Source organism: Orbicella faveolata, unplaced genomic scaffold, assembly GCF_042242905.1.
Source record: "Orbicella faveolata isolate gen_17 unplaced genomic scaffold, um_ofav_v1 contig_12, whole genome shotgun sequence".
In the NCBI taxonomy this organism is placed as follows: domain Eukaryota; kingdom Metazoa; phylum Cnidaria; class Anthozoa; order Scleractinia; family Merulinidae; genus Orbicella; species Orbicella faveolata.
In genome coordinates this window covers 7,779,516-7,795,223 of record NW_028301539.1, presented here as the reverse complement: position 1 = coordinate 7,795,223, position 15,708 = coordinate 7,779,516, and the positions used below count along the sequence as shown (strand labels likewise).

The 15,708-nt window shown below is 39.0% G+C and overlaps 1 protein-coding gene and 1 pseudogene across 1 annotated transcript; one reads left to right on the top strand and one right to left on the bottom strand.

Annotated features, from left to right (window-relative positions):
• The first annotated feature begins 5,202 nt into the window (after nucleotides 1-5,202).
• LOC149116391 (protein carrier GPR45-like) lies at nucleotides 5,203-6,239 on the top strand (annotated as a pseudogene).
• Nucleotides 6,240-11,148: 4,909 nt separating this feature from the next.
• On the bottom strand, nucleotides 11,149-12,480 carry LOC149116390 (protein carrier GPR45-like). Its single transcript, XM_089282311.1, has one exon. It carries the CDS (start codon nucleotides 12,398-12,400, stop codon nucleotides 11,459-11,461), a length of 942 nt encoding a protein of 313 aa, XP_089138437.1. The 5' UTR covers nucleotides 12,401-12,480; the 3' UTR covers nucleotides 11,149-11,458.
• Nucleotides 12,481-15,708: the final 3,228 nt, after the last annotated feature.

Sequence of the window (15,708 nt, the reverse complement as noted above, 5' to 3'; positions counted from 1 at the left end):
AGACGATTGCGCAAGGAATATGTCGGAAGAAAAGTCGACAACGCGTCAGGGTTTAATTTGCTCCGAAATTTTGCCTTTGCGTGTACGCCCTCACTCTCCCCCAGAGTAATAACCTGGCTTGAGCCCTCGATCCAATCGAAAAGACAGTACCTGGTTGGCGGTCACCTTAAAAAAAAACCGCGACCTCTTGACCTGACCCCGCGACATGGTCACGTGATACTGGTCTGTGGATACCTTGTTTTGACAGCTGTCAATTAATCATAAAATGGATGTCCAATATCAATGATGTACCTATGGTAACGGTGCTACTATCTCATTTTTGGCGTACGGCCGTACGTACGTAGGGACAGTCACGTGACAACCAAGATTTTTCAGATCGATGGGTTACCAAATTTTCTAAGGTATGGGTCTCCGCTCGCGCGCCTTCCGCGAGCAGGAGCTCCGCTATTACATACAACTTTCCCATCGTGCGCCGCGCGTATAAAGCGGTAATTGTGTGTTGACCAATAGTTATGCAACGCTGTCACGTGGTATGCCATGGAAGTAAACAAACAAAATATCTACAATACGAAAATAAAACACCATATATTTATACACCAGATAGAACTACGCTTTTTTAGAAATGGTAAATAAGCGCGCGAGCCAAAACAGGCAACCAAATTTATGCACGAAGTCCTAGCAGACAGCCTTGATGAACAAAGAATGTGTGCATATCCTGTTCTTGAACAAGCGTTGCTAAATTTGGCTGTTATATTCAAATTAACAACTGCATTTCCCTCTTCGAACACTTTGCAGTTAATTAGGGAAGGTGGGTGGTCAATTGAATATCAATTGGATCGATAGAGCGTTTTCACTCACGTGATGAGATTTGCATATCGTCATGACAACCGACTTCATCCGCCATATTGGTGTTCGATCGCAAAATGCGTGCTACTCGTGCTAACCAACGGTGAACACCTGGGACATTCTGTACGACATTCTAGCGTTCTTAGCAAAGAAATTTAATTTTTCTTATCATGGTCCTTTGCCTCATTGTCGGATGTCGCAATAAAACGGGCAAGATACGGCCCACCGCTGAGAAAGTAAGTTTTTTTCGTGTTCCATGTGTTGTTGTCAACCAAGGAGAGTACATGGAAGAGTTGACTTTGGAGCGAAGAAGAAGTTGGATTTCTGCGATCAGCAGAGAGGACTTAACCGACTCTATTTGAGAAAATGACCGGGTTTGCAGCAAGCATTTCGTGTCAGGAGAACCTGCTAAAGACTGGGATCGTTTTAATGTAGATTGGTTCCCTACTTTGTGTCTTGGGCATTCTAATAGTAATGTTGCCAGAAGGAATTACATGCTAGTTGTAATAATATTAAGGCCTTCATATAGGGTATCGACGGGAAGGGCCTACAGGTGTATCCAAGTGCTCAATGGAACTCAATTGTCCCTAGAAAGATAAAAATTCTAATCAACAATGATTTAGATAAACATATACAGGCAAAACTCACGATAGACAAATCCGACGTTTCGGCGACATCTTAGCGCCATTGTCAAGGGAAACTAATTAAATATGCGATTTCAAGAGTAACTAAGAGTTCAGAGTTACTAATTTGCATAAGTTAGACAAAGACTTTAGCGCGAACTGAGTCTGATTGTACATTTAAACACGGTCGTGATTGTTTAATGAGTAACATCTCATTAATGAGACAATCAAACTTGTTGTGGCATTTTTTCAAGTGTGACCAGTGCGATGCTGGTTATGTCGGTTACACCCGTGGCCATCTGTTCGTACGCGTTGATGGACATAGAAGCAAGACCTCGTCAGTATGCAATCACTATGATAATAGACACGCAGGCAGGATTCCGGATGACCTTCCCAATTGTTTTAACGTGTTGAAAAAATGCCACAACAAGTTTGATTGTCTCATTAATGAGATGTTACTCATTAAACAATTACGACCGTGTTTAAATGTACAATCAGACTCAGTTCGCGCTAAAGTCTTTGTCTAACTTATGCAAATTAGTAACTCTGAACTCTTAGTTACTCTTGAAATCGCATATTTAATTAGTTTCCCTTGACAATGGCGCCAAGATGTCGCCGAAACGTCGGATTTGTCTATCGTTAAAGATAAAAATATAAATTTCGGTTTCAAGTCAACCCCTAATTCTTAGCATAGTATAATCATGGTAGTTCATCAACAGAGCCATTGTCAGCACTATGTTTTTGTAATTGAAACAACTTGGGAAGATCCACAGTTGATTACATCTTTCTGTTTATTCCAAGATCAATACATGTAAGAAGAAGTGTTTGAGACAAACTAGACAAAGTGTTTGACTTTGTTTCTAAAAGGAGTTTCATATATTAAGTCATTCAACTGTAGGAAACATTTGCAATAGACCATTCTTTAGGGAGTGATACGGATGTGCTCTCATTTTGCAGATATCAAATTGCACAGTTTGGGGAGGTATGCCATAGGCTAGGAGGTTGCAAAGGCAGCAGCAAATACCTCACAGTCACTGCCATTTTGCTGTTGCTTAACAGGAAGAACTTGAATGCCAATAAAATTTGCCTGTCCAACAAGATTAATTACCTGATCTTCTACTTCACTATAAATGATGTTACGGTAAAGACTGTCATATAAATTCACTGTGCCATCTCCACACCCCACCGATGCTATACACACCCAGTGTTGTTCCCCAGTGTGTAAAATCTGAATAAATTCACCATTGACCTGATTAAAGTTTCTGCAGGGACCCAAAGTTGGTCTCTGCAGACTCTCAACTCCAGGGTTAATTTTTCTAAGACATACATGCACTGCATGAATGATATCACAATCAAGCCAGCCGTGGGGAGACAAAATCAGTTTGTTATGTTGTTCATTGAGCTTTGCTAGGGATGCTGACTTTTCAGTAAGGCCTGTTGAAATTCCAGTTATAATGACATCATCATCTGACTTGCATGCATGTAATTCACAGGGTTCGTACGGGTCCTAAAAAACCTGGAAAGTCCTGGAATTTTATTGTGGCATTTTCCAGGACTGGTAAGTCCTGGAAAAGGGCTACTGGTCCTGGAAAGTTCTGGAAGTCTGTTAAACTCAAGTAAAAAAAAAAACGTGAAATTTATGACAGACAGTAAGGAGAATTAACATTGAGATAATGGGAGTGAAAGGGTTAACGTGAATTTTAGAGTCCTGGAAAAATCAATCTGAGTCCTGGAAAAGTCCTGGAAAAGTCCTGGAAATTTGTTTCTGAAAAAGGGTACGAACCCTGTGTAAAGAGTCCTTTGCTTCTTTAGCTTCCTTGGTATTTAGCTTGACTTTGCCCCCTGACTTACAACCCATACATTCCCATGTTGTAAGGGAATTGTTTTGCATCCTTTTAAAGTTTAAGCAAGCCAAATGAAAGAACTGTCCGTTTTCACACAATGGGTTATGACATTTAAGGACTTCATCGGAAGGCAATGGCTTCTCTTTGCACACACATATGCAGTCCAGTTCAAGAGCTTCATCCAAATTTTCTTTTGTTTGTTTGCCTTTTGATTTCTTACTCCTGGCAGTTTTTTGGCACAGAGGACAAAACCACTTGTTGGGTACTTTTTGGACTTTCAAGCAGTTTAAGTGAAAAAAAGAAATGGGACATGCGTGGTTGCTGCATGTTACAATAGTATCAGTAGTATTCATCCTGCAAAAGCAGACAGAACTGAGACCAGATGATGGCTGAGACACATTTCTTTTCTTGGTATACCACCTTCCAAGGATTTCTGGTAGAACACAATATCTCCAAAAGTGATTTAGTTTGGGAACAACAGAATTCCAGTGACAGATATCTGGCAGAATTCTTGCACAGAAAAAGCAATTTGTTCATTGAAACCACAAACAACAAAGTCACGGTAATTGTATCCAGTAGTGAATATTTGCTGTTGTGATTGGTAATAGTATGCATGTTCTCTTTTAAGACTTGTAGCTCCATTTTCTGACTTCAAACATGAGTCGGACTTCCCAGGGTAATCTTTGAGTTCTCTATCCTTCAAACAATAGGGGTACTTTACGGCACTGAAACGGGTGCGTAGGGAACTTCTTTGACGGCTGCTAGCATCAAACAGCTACATTTCACCTGTGTACATGACAGCTTTTCGTTTACACGATTCCATGCTTCAATGTAGAAGAGGACGCTCCCAATATGCGAGCAGCACTCTCCTTGTCCTGCCATACATCCAACGCAGTGTGCGAAAAGAACAGTACCATTTTCCTCGGTTATAATCCACAATGTATCACACGGATCGTTGATTCTCTGCGAATGCCTGACTTTTCTGAGAGCAATGTAGTTGTTTCCCATTTTGTACCCTTTCACGCAGTTCACAAACCCTGAAACGATCTGATTATATGCTCGCAAACTCCGAAAAGCTTGAAATTGATCCTTGCTGTAGTAGCTTGTCCCAAGCACTAAAAATGATAGCAAATCCATGGATTTGACCCGTGGCAAATAGTCTGGATCATACGTTTTGTCTGGAATTAAAATGGGATCGATACCAACGCAAGAAATCTTTTCATAGCAATGTTTCTTCACGTGGGGATCGAGGTTGTTCGCATAATCGGTAAGGGGATTTGACGCCATCTTGAAAAATATGGAACACCAACATGGCGACTCAAATTTCCCGCGAAATTTGTGACGTCATGTGAAAATGCTCTATTCGACTCGGACGAAGGTGGCTCACCTCGATCTTTCAACCACCCACCTTCCTTAATTTAACCATTTTAAGATTCACAGCGTCAACCGTTTATACAAATGGCACGGGTGATATAACTATTCCCGTTTTAAAATGTGTGATACATTCCCACCCGCACTGTTTCAGACACTGTTCTTGTAAACAATATGACTAACAATTACTTCGATAAGTAATCGAGGGAGAAATTATAAATTAGAATAGCTGGAAGAATTTTCAGAATTTGCGAAATATTTCCTGAAGTAAGAGATAACCGTCAAAACCAATAGTTAAACAATGTTCTCTTTATAACTTTTATTTTATCTTTATTAATTATTTACTCAGCTAATTGACTACCCGCTAGATGTATTTGTCTTTCCAAATTCAGGTTTAAGCGAACTTGAAAAAGGCGTTATAAAAAGAGTTTAGATTATTCATCAGATGACAAGCCCTTTTATAACTTTTCTACACTGAAACGTTTTCACAGTGATAGCTAATCGTTTCCAGCCGCTACAAACAACCATATCATCTTACCAACTAAATGGCAGCAGCAAACTTTACTGGAGCTGAACAGCAAAAGACAATTGAACAACTCATGTGTTCCGCAGGACTAACTGGTTGACTACACGGCCAGTTGATACGTATTTCAGTTTTAAACACTTTTCAGTCCGTTACTGCATTTCTTGGGAATGCTCTGATCCTAATAGCTCTACACAAGGAGTTTTCACTTCATCCGCCGTCCAAACTCTTGCTTCGTTGCCTTGCAACAACTGATCTGTGTGTTGGCCTAATTACAGAACCTCTCAATGTTGCCTATTGGATGTCTGTGGTGAATGAACATTGGAATATTTGTCATCACCTAATTGTGGCAAGTTTTGTAACAAGTTATATCTTGTGTGGAGTGTCGGTCGCAACTCTGACAGGACTAAGCGTGGAAAGCCTTCTTTCCCTGTCGTTGGGACTGAGATACAGACAAGTTGTGACTTTAAAGCGAACGTACCTGATCGTCATTACCTCTTGGGTTATTACAGCTGTCTTTTCAGCAATGTGGTTTTGGAATCCCCTGATAACCACATGGTATCGGGCACCATAGGTATACATCTGCATCTTATAATGTCCACCTTCTCTTACACAAAGATTTTCCTCACCCTCCGTCGTCACAACACTCAGATTCACAGCCACAATGTTCCACAACCACACCAAACAAATCAACTGAACATAGCACGATACAAAAAGGTAGTTTCCACTGCAATATGGTTGCAACTGACGCTGGTCGCTTGTTATCTACCTCGTGGTGCAAAGACTGCTTTGAGGGCTAAAAGTGGACTATCTGTATCTTTTTATCACGCTAGGATGTATACAACCACTTTAATTTTCCTAAACTCGTCTTTAAACCCAATTCTTTACTGTTGGAAGCTAGATGAAGTTAGACAAGCAGTGAAGGACACAATAGAACTAGTGCTTTGCCATTGTTTTACAAGTTGGTTCTTGTAGACCAATACGATGAACAGGGCTAATAATGTATTACGACTTAGATTTTAGAAGTCCTCGTAACCGGTGCCTAACATTAAAAGTGGTGCTTACTCATTTTATTATATCAGTATGAAATACTTTCCCAGCAATAAGATAGCCATTGAGAAAGTTTTCATTGTTGTAAAGAAATATAAAAACTGTTCTAAAATGTAAGTTGACCATGCACCTGTGAATAAAGATGGAAAACAATAAATTGCCATCTTTCTTCGTGTGGACTACATCACGCATAATAAAAGGAGATTAGACTCTCGACAAAATACAGTTATGAAGTTAAACAGTAAGAAGGCTTTGATTTTCTTTGCGCTCATAACACAGGCAGAAAGCGCTGAGTTTTTATGCGATATGAGATGGGTGTGTTATCATGACACGAAAAGTCGTTTAGGAAATAACACAGAAATTGTGCACTAAATTTAACAACCACCTTGAGTTCAGAGTTTGTGTTTTCATGATTCGTCTTTAGTTCAGAAGCCCAACGAATATTCACAAAATGATTTGTTATGCATTTATAGAATAAAACAAGGATACTGTGGGATACGTGGTTAACACTCAAGCGGAAATTATTCGAAAATTATGGATCAAGTCTTCATTGAGGTTTAAGCTGAATTTTATTTTCTTGGAACATACAAATTTTTGCAATTTTGTTTTACAGATGGCGCATATTTCTGCAGCTGCAAGGGCAAATGAGTTAACTACAATGGCATACTAAAATTAAAATCGACAGGTGGACTGCTCTTTTATGTGAAGCAGTAATTTATAATGAACATAAAATTTCGAAGCTACGCCCGACTGAGTCTTTGAACTTGGTCAGTTGAGAATTCGAGAATTGAATTCAGGTAAGCGTGACGAGCATTCATGTTGAACTTCTCAAACCGTTCGATTAAAAACGGTTTCCGATGCAATTATCTTTCTTTTGAGACAGCTTGTCTGTCTTAAATGCAAATTGAAGCGTCTATTTATTACTGTTAGGTAAATATAGACTTATTTTACGTCTGTGGCGTATTAAACCAAGGATGAGATAAATGTGTTGGAGAGAAAAATTGCGATATCAGTGTTATGATAATGGAGGGTGAGGAAAATCTTTGTGTAAGAGAAGATGGAGATTCTAAGATATAGAGGTATACCTATGGTGCCATACCATAAGGTTATCAGGGGATTCCAAAATACCATCCCTGAAAAGACAGCGGCAATAACCCAAGTGGTAATAACGGTCAGGTAAGTTCGCTTTAAAGTTATAACTTGTCTGTATGTCAGTCCCAACAACAGGGCAAGAAGTCTATCCACGCTTAGTTCAGTCAGAGTTGCGAACGACACTCCACACAAGATATAACTTGTTACAAAACCTACCACCGATAGGTAAGGACAAACATTCCAATGTTCATTCACCTCAGACATCCTGCAAATAGACCAACACAGAGATCAGCTGTTGCAAGGCTACGAAGTAAGAGCTTGGATGGGGGATGAAGTGATGAAGACTCCTTGGGAAGAGCAATTAGGATCAGAGAATTTCCAAGAAATGCAGTAACGGACAGAAAAGTGTTTAAAACTGAAATAAAAGTCAACTGGCCGTGTAGTCCAGCAGTTAATCCTGCGGAACACATGAGTTGTTGATCTGTTTTCTGCTGTCCAGCTCCAGTAAAGTTTGCTGCTGTCATTTAGTTAGTAAGATGATATGGCTGTTTTCAACAGCTGGAATCGATTAGCTATCACTGTGAAAACGTTTCAGTGTAGAAAAGTTACAAAAGGGCTTCTGATCTGACGAATAAGCTAAACTATTTTTATAATGCCTTTCTCAAGTTTGCTTAGACCTATATTTGGAAAGACAAATAAATCTAGCGGTAGTCAATTAGCTGAGTAAATAATTAATAAAGATAAAATAAAAATTATAAAGAGAACATTGTTTAACTATTGGTTTTGAAGGTTATGTCTTAAACTTCAGGAAATATTCCGCAGATTCTGAAAATTCTTCCAGTTATTCTAATTTATAATTTCTCCTTCGATCACACATCGTAGTAATTGTTAGTCATTGTTTACAAGAATAGTGTCTGAGACAGTGCGGGTGGTAATGTACCACACATTTTAAAACGAGAATAGTGTGAATTTTAATTGTTTTTTTCTTCAGATCGGCCATTTTGTGGATGTAGCAAAAATAATTTATCTCAGTTTTCGAGTTTTTTACCTCGAGACCAATTTTCGATATATTTCAGTCCTAGATGAGAACTAATGTTACCTGCACATTCATGGCCTGCTCGAAATCCGTGACGTTACTAGCTTTTCAGATACATGGGGCCTTAAAAATCGATGAACGTCTACTCGTGCTTTTGGAAATGGAAAAGGTCATCCGCACAATGTAAACGAGAGAAACAACATATATAAACTGCACAAGCGAAAATAACAATCAAAATTCATGCAGTTCCAGAGTTTGGGAGAATTTGGGGGTGGATTATTACATTGCTGCCGCTACACTCCGCCCGTCCATTCGTGTTTTTCATTTCAAGGGAGTGTTCACATGGTGGTAAACTCTTAACTTTCTTTCAGGGTGCTTTTTTATTTTAATTATGTTATCGCCGATGTATTCATCGATGCATTTGTTTTACTCTATTATCAATTGTCACGTCAGAAGACAGGAAAGCCGTTGTATTTCCGACGGTAATATATAAATTTAGCCAAGCTTACAAGCGAAGCTCCTGATTACAATAATTAACCATAAATGAAAGGAGAATTTTTTCCCCGAGAGTCAGAAACTCAAAAAATGATGAATTGTGAGCATGTAATTGTTAAGCGTGTGGCTTCACTATTTTTTTCCAGTTACATTTTAACAAACCATACCTAGTGGGCGTAACCAAGATTGTAGAAATTACGTACGCAATATATCAGGGACTTTGCAGGGATTTTGGAGACGATTGTGCAAGGAATATGTCGGAAGAAAAGTCGACAACGCGTCAGAGTTTAATTTGCTCCGAAATTTTGCCTTTGCATGTACGCCCTCACTCTCCCCCAGAGTAATAACCTGGCTTGAGCCCTCGATCCAATCGAAAAGGCAGTACCTGGTTGGCGGTCACCTTAAAAAAACCCTGCGACCTCTTGACCTGAGCCCGCGACATGGTCACGTGATACTGGTCAGTGGATACCTTGTTTTGACAGCTGTCAATTAATTTTAACATGGATATCCAATATCAATGATGTACCTGTGGTAACGGTGCTACTCTCATTTTTGGCGTAGGGCCCTACGTACGTAGGGACAGTCACGTGACAACCAAGATTTTTCATATCGATGGGTTACCAAATTTTCTAAGGTATGGGACTCCACTCGCACGCGTTCGGCGAGCAGGAGCTCCGCTATTACATACAAGTTTCCCATCTTGCGCCGCGCGTATGAAGCAGTGATTGTGTGTTGACCAATAGTTACGGAACGCGCTCACATGGTATGCCATGGAAATAGACAAACAAAATATCTACAATACGAAAATAAAACACCATATATTTATACACCAGATACAACTATGCTTTTCTAGAACTGGTAAATAAGCGCGCGAGCCAAAACAGGCAACCAAATTTATACACGAAGTCCTAGCAGGCAGCCTTGATGAACAAAGAATGTGTGCATATCCTATTATTGAACAAGCGTTGCTAAATTTGACTATTATATTCAAATTAACAACTGCATTTCCCTCTTCGAAACGCTTTGCAGTTAATTTTGAATATCAACTGGATCGATTCGACTCGGACGAAGGTGGCTCACCTCGATCTTTCCACCATCCACCTTCCCTAATTTAACCATTTTAAGATTCACACCGTCATCCGTTTATACGAATGGCACAGCTGATATAACTATTCTGACTAGTGTAACTCAGGGTGAACAGCTCTCAAAAAAATGTTTTTGAAACAAAAAAAGTGTATTTCAATTCATCGCTCGTCCATTTTTTGTTTGCTAATTTAACAGCTTCAGTTTTCTCGGTAAAATTAACTAATTAAAAATCAATTTTTCCTCCCTCTATCTCGAATAACTTCCCACGCCAAGTAAACATTTATGCCAAGAAATATGAGCCTTGCTAACAAGGAATTCTTAAACTTTGCCTGAAAATGATCAAATTTGTCGCAAAAACTACTTTCTGTTCACCAATCCAATAACCTTATCGCAATTTTTCTCTCTAACGCATTTATCTCATCCTTGGTTTAATACGCCCCGGAAGTAAAATAAGTCTACATTTACCTGACAGAATTTTGTTTTTTTAATAACTAGACGCTTCAATTTGCATTTAAGACAGACAAGCTGTCTCGAAAGAAAGATAATTGCATCGGAAACCGTTTTTTATGGAACGGTTTGAGAAGTTCGACGTGAATGCTCGTCACGCTTACCTGAATTCAATTCCGAATTCTCAACTGACCAAGTTCAAAGACTCAGTATAGCGTAGCTTCGAAATTTAATGTTCATTATAAAATACTGCTTCACATAAAAGCACATTGCATCTGTCGATTTTAATTTTAGTATGCTATATTAGTTAACTCATTTGCCCTCGCAGCTGCAGAAATATGCGCCATCTATAAAACAAAATTGCAAAAATTTGCATGCTCCAAGAAAATAAAATTCAGCTTCAATGAAGACTTGGGTCATAATAATCGAATAATTCCCGCTTGAGTGTTAACTACGTATCCCAGAGTTTCCTTGTTTCATTCTACAAATGCACAAGAAATCATTTTGCGAATATTCGTTGGGTTTCTGAACTAAAGACGAATCATGAAAACACAACCTCTGAACTCAAGGCGGTTATTATAAAATTTTAGTGCACAATTTCTCTCTTTTTTCGTAAACGACTTTTCGTGTCATAATAACTCACCCATGTCATAAAAACTTTGTGCTTTCTGCCTGTGTTATAAGCAGAAAAACGTCAAAACCTTCCTAATGTTTAACTTAATAACAGTATTTTGTCAAGAGTCTAATCTCTTTTTATTATGCGTGATGTAGTCCAAACAAAGAAAAATTGCAATTTATTGTTTTTCATGTCTATTCAGAGTTGCATTGTAAACTTACAATTTAGAGCAATTTTTTAATTTCTTTTTTTACAACCACGATGAAACATTTGTCGACGGCTATCTTATTGCTGGAAAAACATTTCATACTGATATATTAAAATGAGTAAGCACCACTTTTAATGTTAGGCAATGGTTACGAGAACTTTTAAAAATGATCTTGGTCGTAAAACATCATTTACGCTCTTTATCGTATTGGTATACCTGAACTAACTTGTAAAACAATGGCAAAGCACCTGTCTGATTGTGTCCTTCACTGCTTGTCTAACTTCATCTAGCTTCCAACAGTAAAGAATTGGGTTTAAAGACGAGTTTAAGAAAATTAAAGTGGTTTTATAAATCCTGGCATGATAAACAGATACAGATAGTCCACTCTTAGCCCTCAAAGCAGTCACTACACCATGAGGTAGATAACAAGCGGCCAGCGTCAGTTGCAACCATATTGCAGTAGAAAATGTCTTTTTGTATCGCGCTATGTTCAGTTGATTTGTTTGGTTTGGTTGTTGAACATTGTGGCTGTGAATCTGCGTGTTATGTTGACGGAGGGTGAGGAAAATCTTTGTGTAAGAGAAGGTGGAGATTATAAGATATAGAGGTATAGCTATGGTTCCATACCATAAGGTTATCCGGGCATTCCAAAACCACATTGCTGAAAAGATAGCGGTAATAACCCAAGTAATGATAACGATCAGGTAGGTTCGCTTTAAAGTTACAACTTGTCTGTATCTCAGTCCCAACAACAGGGCGAGAAGTCTGTCTACGCTTAGTTCAGCCAGAGTTGCGACCGACACTCCACACAAAATATAACCTGTCAGAAAACCTGCCGCCGATAGGTGAGGACAAATATTCCAATTTTCAATCACCACAGACATCCTATAGGCAACAGAGAGAGGCTCTACAATTAGATTAACACAGAGATCAGTTGTTGCAAGGGAACGAAGCAAGAGTTTGGACGGCGGATGAAGTGAAGACTCCTTGTGAAGAGCAATTAGGCTCAGAGCATTTCCTAGAAATCCGGTAACGGACAGAAAAAAGTTAAAAACTGAAACAAATTTCAACTGGCCGTGTAGTCCAGCAGTTAAATTTGGCGAACAAGTTAAGTCTTCGACTGTTTTCTGCTGTCCATCTCCAGTAAAGTTAGGTGTTGCCATACCGATCTGCAATATAGCTATTTGTAGTTTATCCGCAAACTGGAATCACTAGCGAAACTTCTCAGTGTAGTAAATTACGAAGCTGCTCAGCAACTGACAAACAATCGAAACACCTTTTATGGCGCTTGTTATCTCCTAAAACATGTCAGTACGTGGAAGATAATTGACAGTTTGGAAAGAAAACTTAACTTGCCTAGCAGCTGGTTTACTGTCAGACTCTGAAGACGGACTGACGAGAGAAGCGACATGCTTCAGTTACATAGTAGTAAGAGGATAAATATGTGGAATCAAATGGTGACGCGTGAAATTGGATAATAATTTCGCGCGCGTTTTGTTTAGGCTCGGGAAATTTTCAGAATTTTGACAAAACGCAAGTGAATTATTTCCTAATTTCAAGAGAAAACCATTTGTTTAAGCTGAAATTTCGCGCTAAAATTAAGGAGTAATTTGTCGCCCATGATATTAGAGTAAGAAAGAGTAAGACTTTATTAAAGTGACTGACTCTTAGCTGCATAGAAAGCTACTTTACAGGTCTAGTGTCAACATAAGTAAGAAATGAAATAAATTTTAATGAATAATATTAAAAATGCATAATTACTGCTGAAATCGATAAAATATAAAAATACATCCACCGTTTTTTTCTATAAAAAAGAAGTACTATTGAATTAGCCCTATATGATTTGTGATTTTCGATTTTCTACCCTTAGGAAGCTGTTTTGTCTCAGGTTTTTCACAATACGGATATTTGTAGTTTTAGCTGCAGGGTGTGAACAGAAATCATTAAGTACCACTTAAGGTTTTTTTTTTGCACTTGCTTAACTATCCCTGCCCCACTCCACGAGTGTCTTGATCCTGCACAAATGGCGAATTTCGTGAGAGTGCTAGATCGCTAAGTTTACTTCAACTTCTGTGGGGAAACGTTACGTTTTATTTGTTAAGATCTTGTGGCTGAAATTATCTGAAATCTAGGGTCCAAGCGAGCACACATGACAACATACACGGCATCAGTGCGTTGGGTTTAGCAAGGTTTGGCCTGGTTGAACGTTTTTAATTTTTATAGGCACTCAAGAAGCTTGAGTGGCTCCTGGCTATCGTTTTCTTTTCTACTTAATAGCCTCCTGTGTATATCCGTAGCTCCATGGCGCTGTGAAATAAGTGATTTGTTTTTTTCTAGTCACAAGACTGTATTGCATACTCTACACGGTGGATGGTAAAGTAAATGGCAAGTAGTACTGTCTTCATACTGCAAGTCTGGTCAAAATCTCTTCTGCTTCATCTTGAGATGGAGTCAGATCAACCTGATGTATGGCTAGTCGGCCATTTCAATCTCTACATTACAGACAACATGCTGACGTACTTGGCTATTTGGTTTGCAGCAAGCTACTCTTCTTTGCTGGACATTTTCCTGTCACTACTGTCTTGCAGAGTCTCATCTTACTGCACTCATCCATTACACTTTGCCCTGTCCCCTCACCTTCCAAGAATGTTCTTTTCGGATGTGTTCACTTTCTCAGAAAAGCGGGTTCCTCTTCGCGATGTTCTCAGACCCATCTCATTGAGATTTCTCATGTGGATCATGATCACTAAAGGACGTTTGGGATTTCAACCCATTTTATCTTGATGCTGTCTATGTCGTTTCTCTCTCTAACTCCATCTGGTGTTTACCCGCATCCATGTGTCTCTGCAGGCTGCAAAAGATTGGTATTCTTTTGTGAATCCCTCTTCAGGGTAGGAGCAATACACTCCTGTAGCTTTGACAACTTGGGACTCTTCTTCAATAGATTGCGAGGTGCTAGGCCATACTTAATAGACGGGAATGATTATGAAGTTCGGCAAATATCAAAGGAGCAAACAAAGATGCCAAAATTTGTGTTGGAAGGTCCACGACCGTGCAAAATATTTTTTTGCGCTCATGTACTATGCATGAATTACGTAACCAAAACGTTTCTATTGGTCAGTTAGGGGGTCGGTAGTATACAGCAATTGTGTTTTGTGCACGGTCAAGGCCAAAAAGGGGAACAAAAACACACAACAAAGGACTTTGTTGAGTTTCATAATAATCCCCTTCTATTAACTATGCCTAGACTGAGGCTGTTGGAGCTGACACTTGTCAAACTCCTGGCTGTAAAACCAGCAGTCTCTCTTGCAGTACACTTAAGGGCTGCTCTATGCATAAGTCTGTAGGCCCTTGAGGTCTTCCAAATCCATTCCTCATGTGCAGGTTTGAAACGTTTACCAGGGCCCATACCATAAGCCAGCTACACTTTCAAACCTCTGGAATTGAAGCTAAAAACAATTAGAGACAGGATCCCAGACATTGTGTGCTTCATGGTCTGGCCTGACTCTTGAGTCTTTACAATATTATTGATGCCTCACACCCTTCAACCCGCCATAGGATATCACTAGGACTTTAAATGTCTTGGCCATCATTTATGTTACGACGCACATAGCTCTGCACTGTGGCAGTTCTTCTGCCACAGAGGTCCTTTCCAGCCTGTGGATCACTGAAATCATATCTGACAGTCGTAATGCCTGTGCATTCTCTAAGGCTGGCAAGTGAGTGGATGAGATTAGAACAAAGGTAACATCCGGTATTGTCGAGCTTTTCCTTCAAAAAAGTTACAATTGAGCAAAACATCGAAGCCATTCTTATCATTGGAGTGTGCACATCTATAAATAGAGATTGAAATCCCTTGCGCAGTGGTAATAGATATTAAATAATAACAACAATAAATATAAATAAACATAATAATTAATAATAATAGTAATAATAATAACAACAACAAAAAACTATTAATCATCACTTGGTGATATTATTTCCTGCTGATCAAGGTCTTTGGTTCTTGTTCCCACGCTTTCAGAATGTACAAATTGGTGAATTTCTGGAATTTGATGAAGAAAACTGGAAAAAATACAGAATTATGTCAAAAATGTTGATTTTCGGCCAAACCCACATGAAACTAGCAGTTGCTATGGAAGCATAAAAAATGATGGACACACAATTGCCATATCAAAACATTTGTGAAGGACGAATGAACAGCAACTGAAAGTTTCAGCCCCTTAGAGTAAACCGTCAATATTTAAATACCTTGTTGAGGGGATGGCATCCAACCCCCACTCTCCCTTGTACGTCCGAAGGTTAAGGGATATTGCAAAGAGTTTTGCATTCATTGAGCTTCCACTGCCCTAAATAATATTCAAAGACTTTGTTAATAACATTAACATAGAAATAACTTCGATAAACTGACTCTATAATATCAAATATTTTAGATTTCGTCCTAGTCTCTTTGTTAAAACTAGCCTCTTGT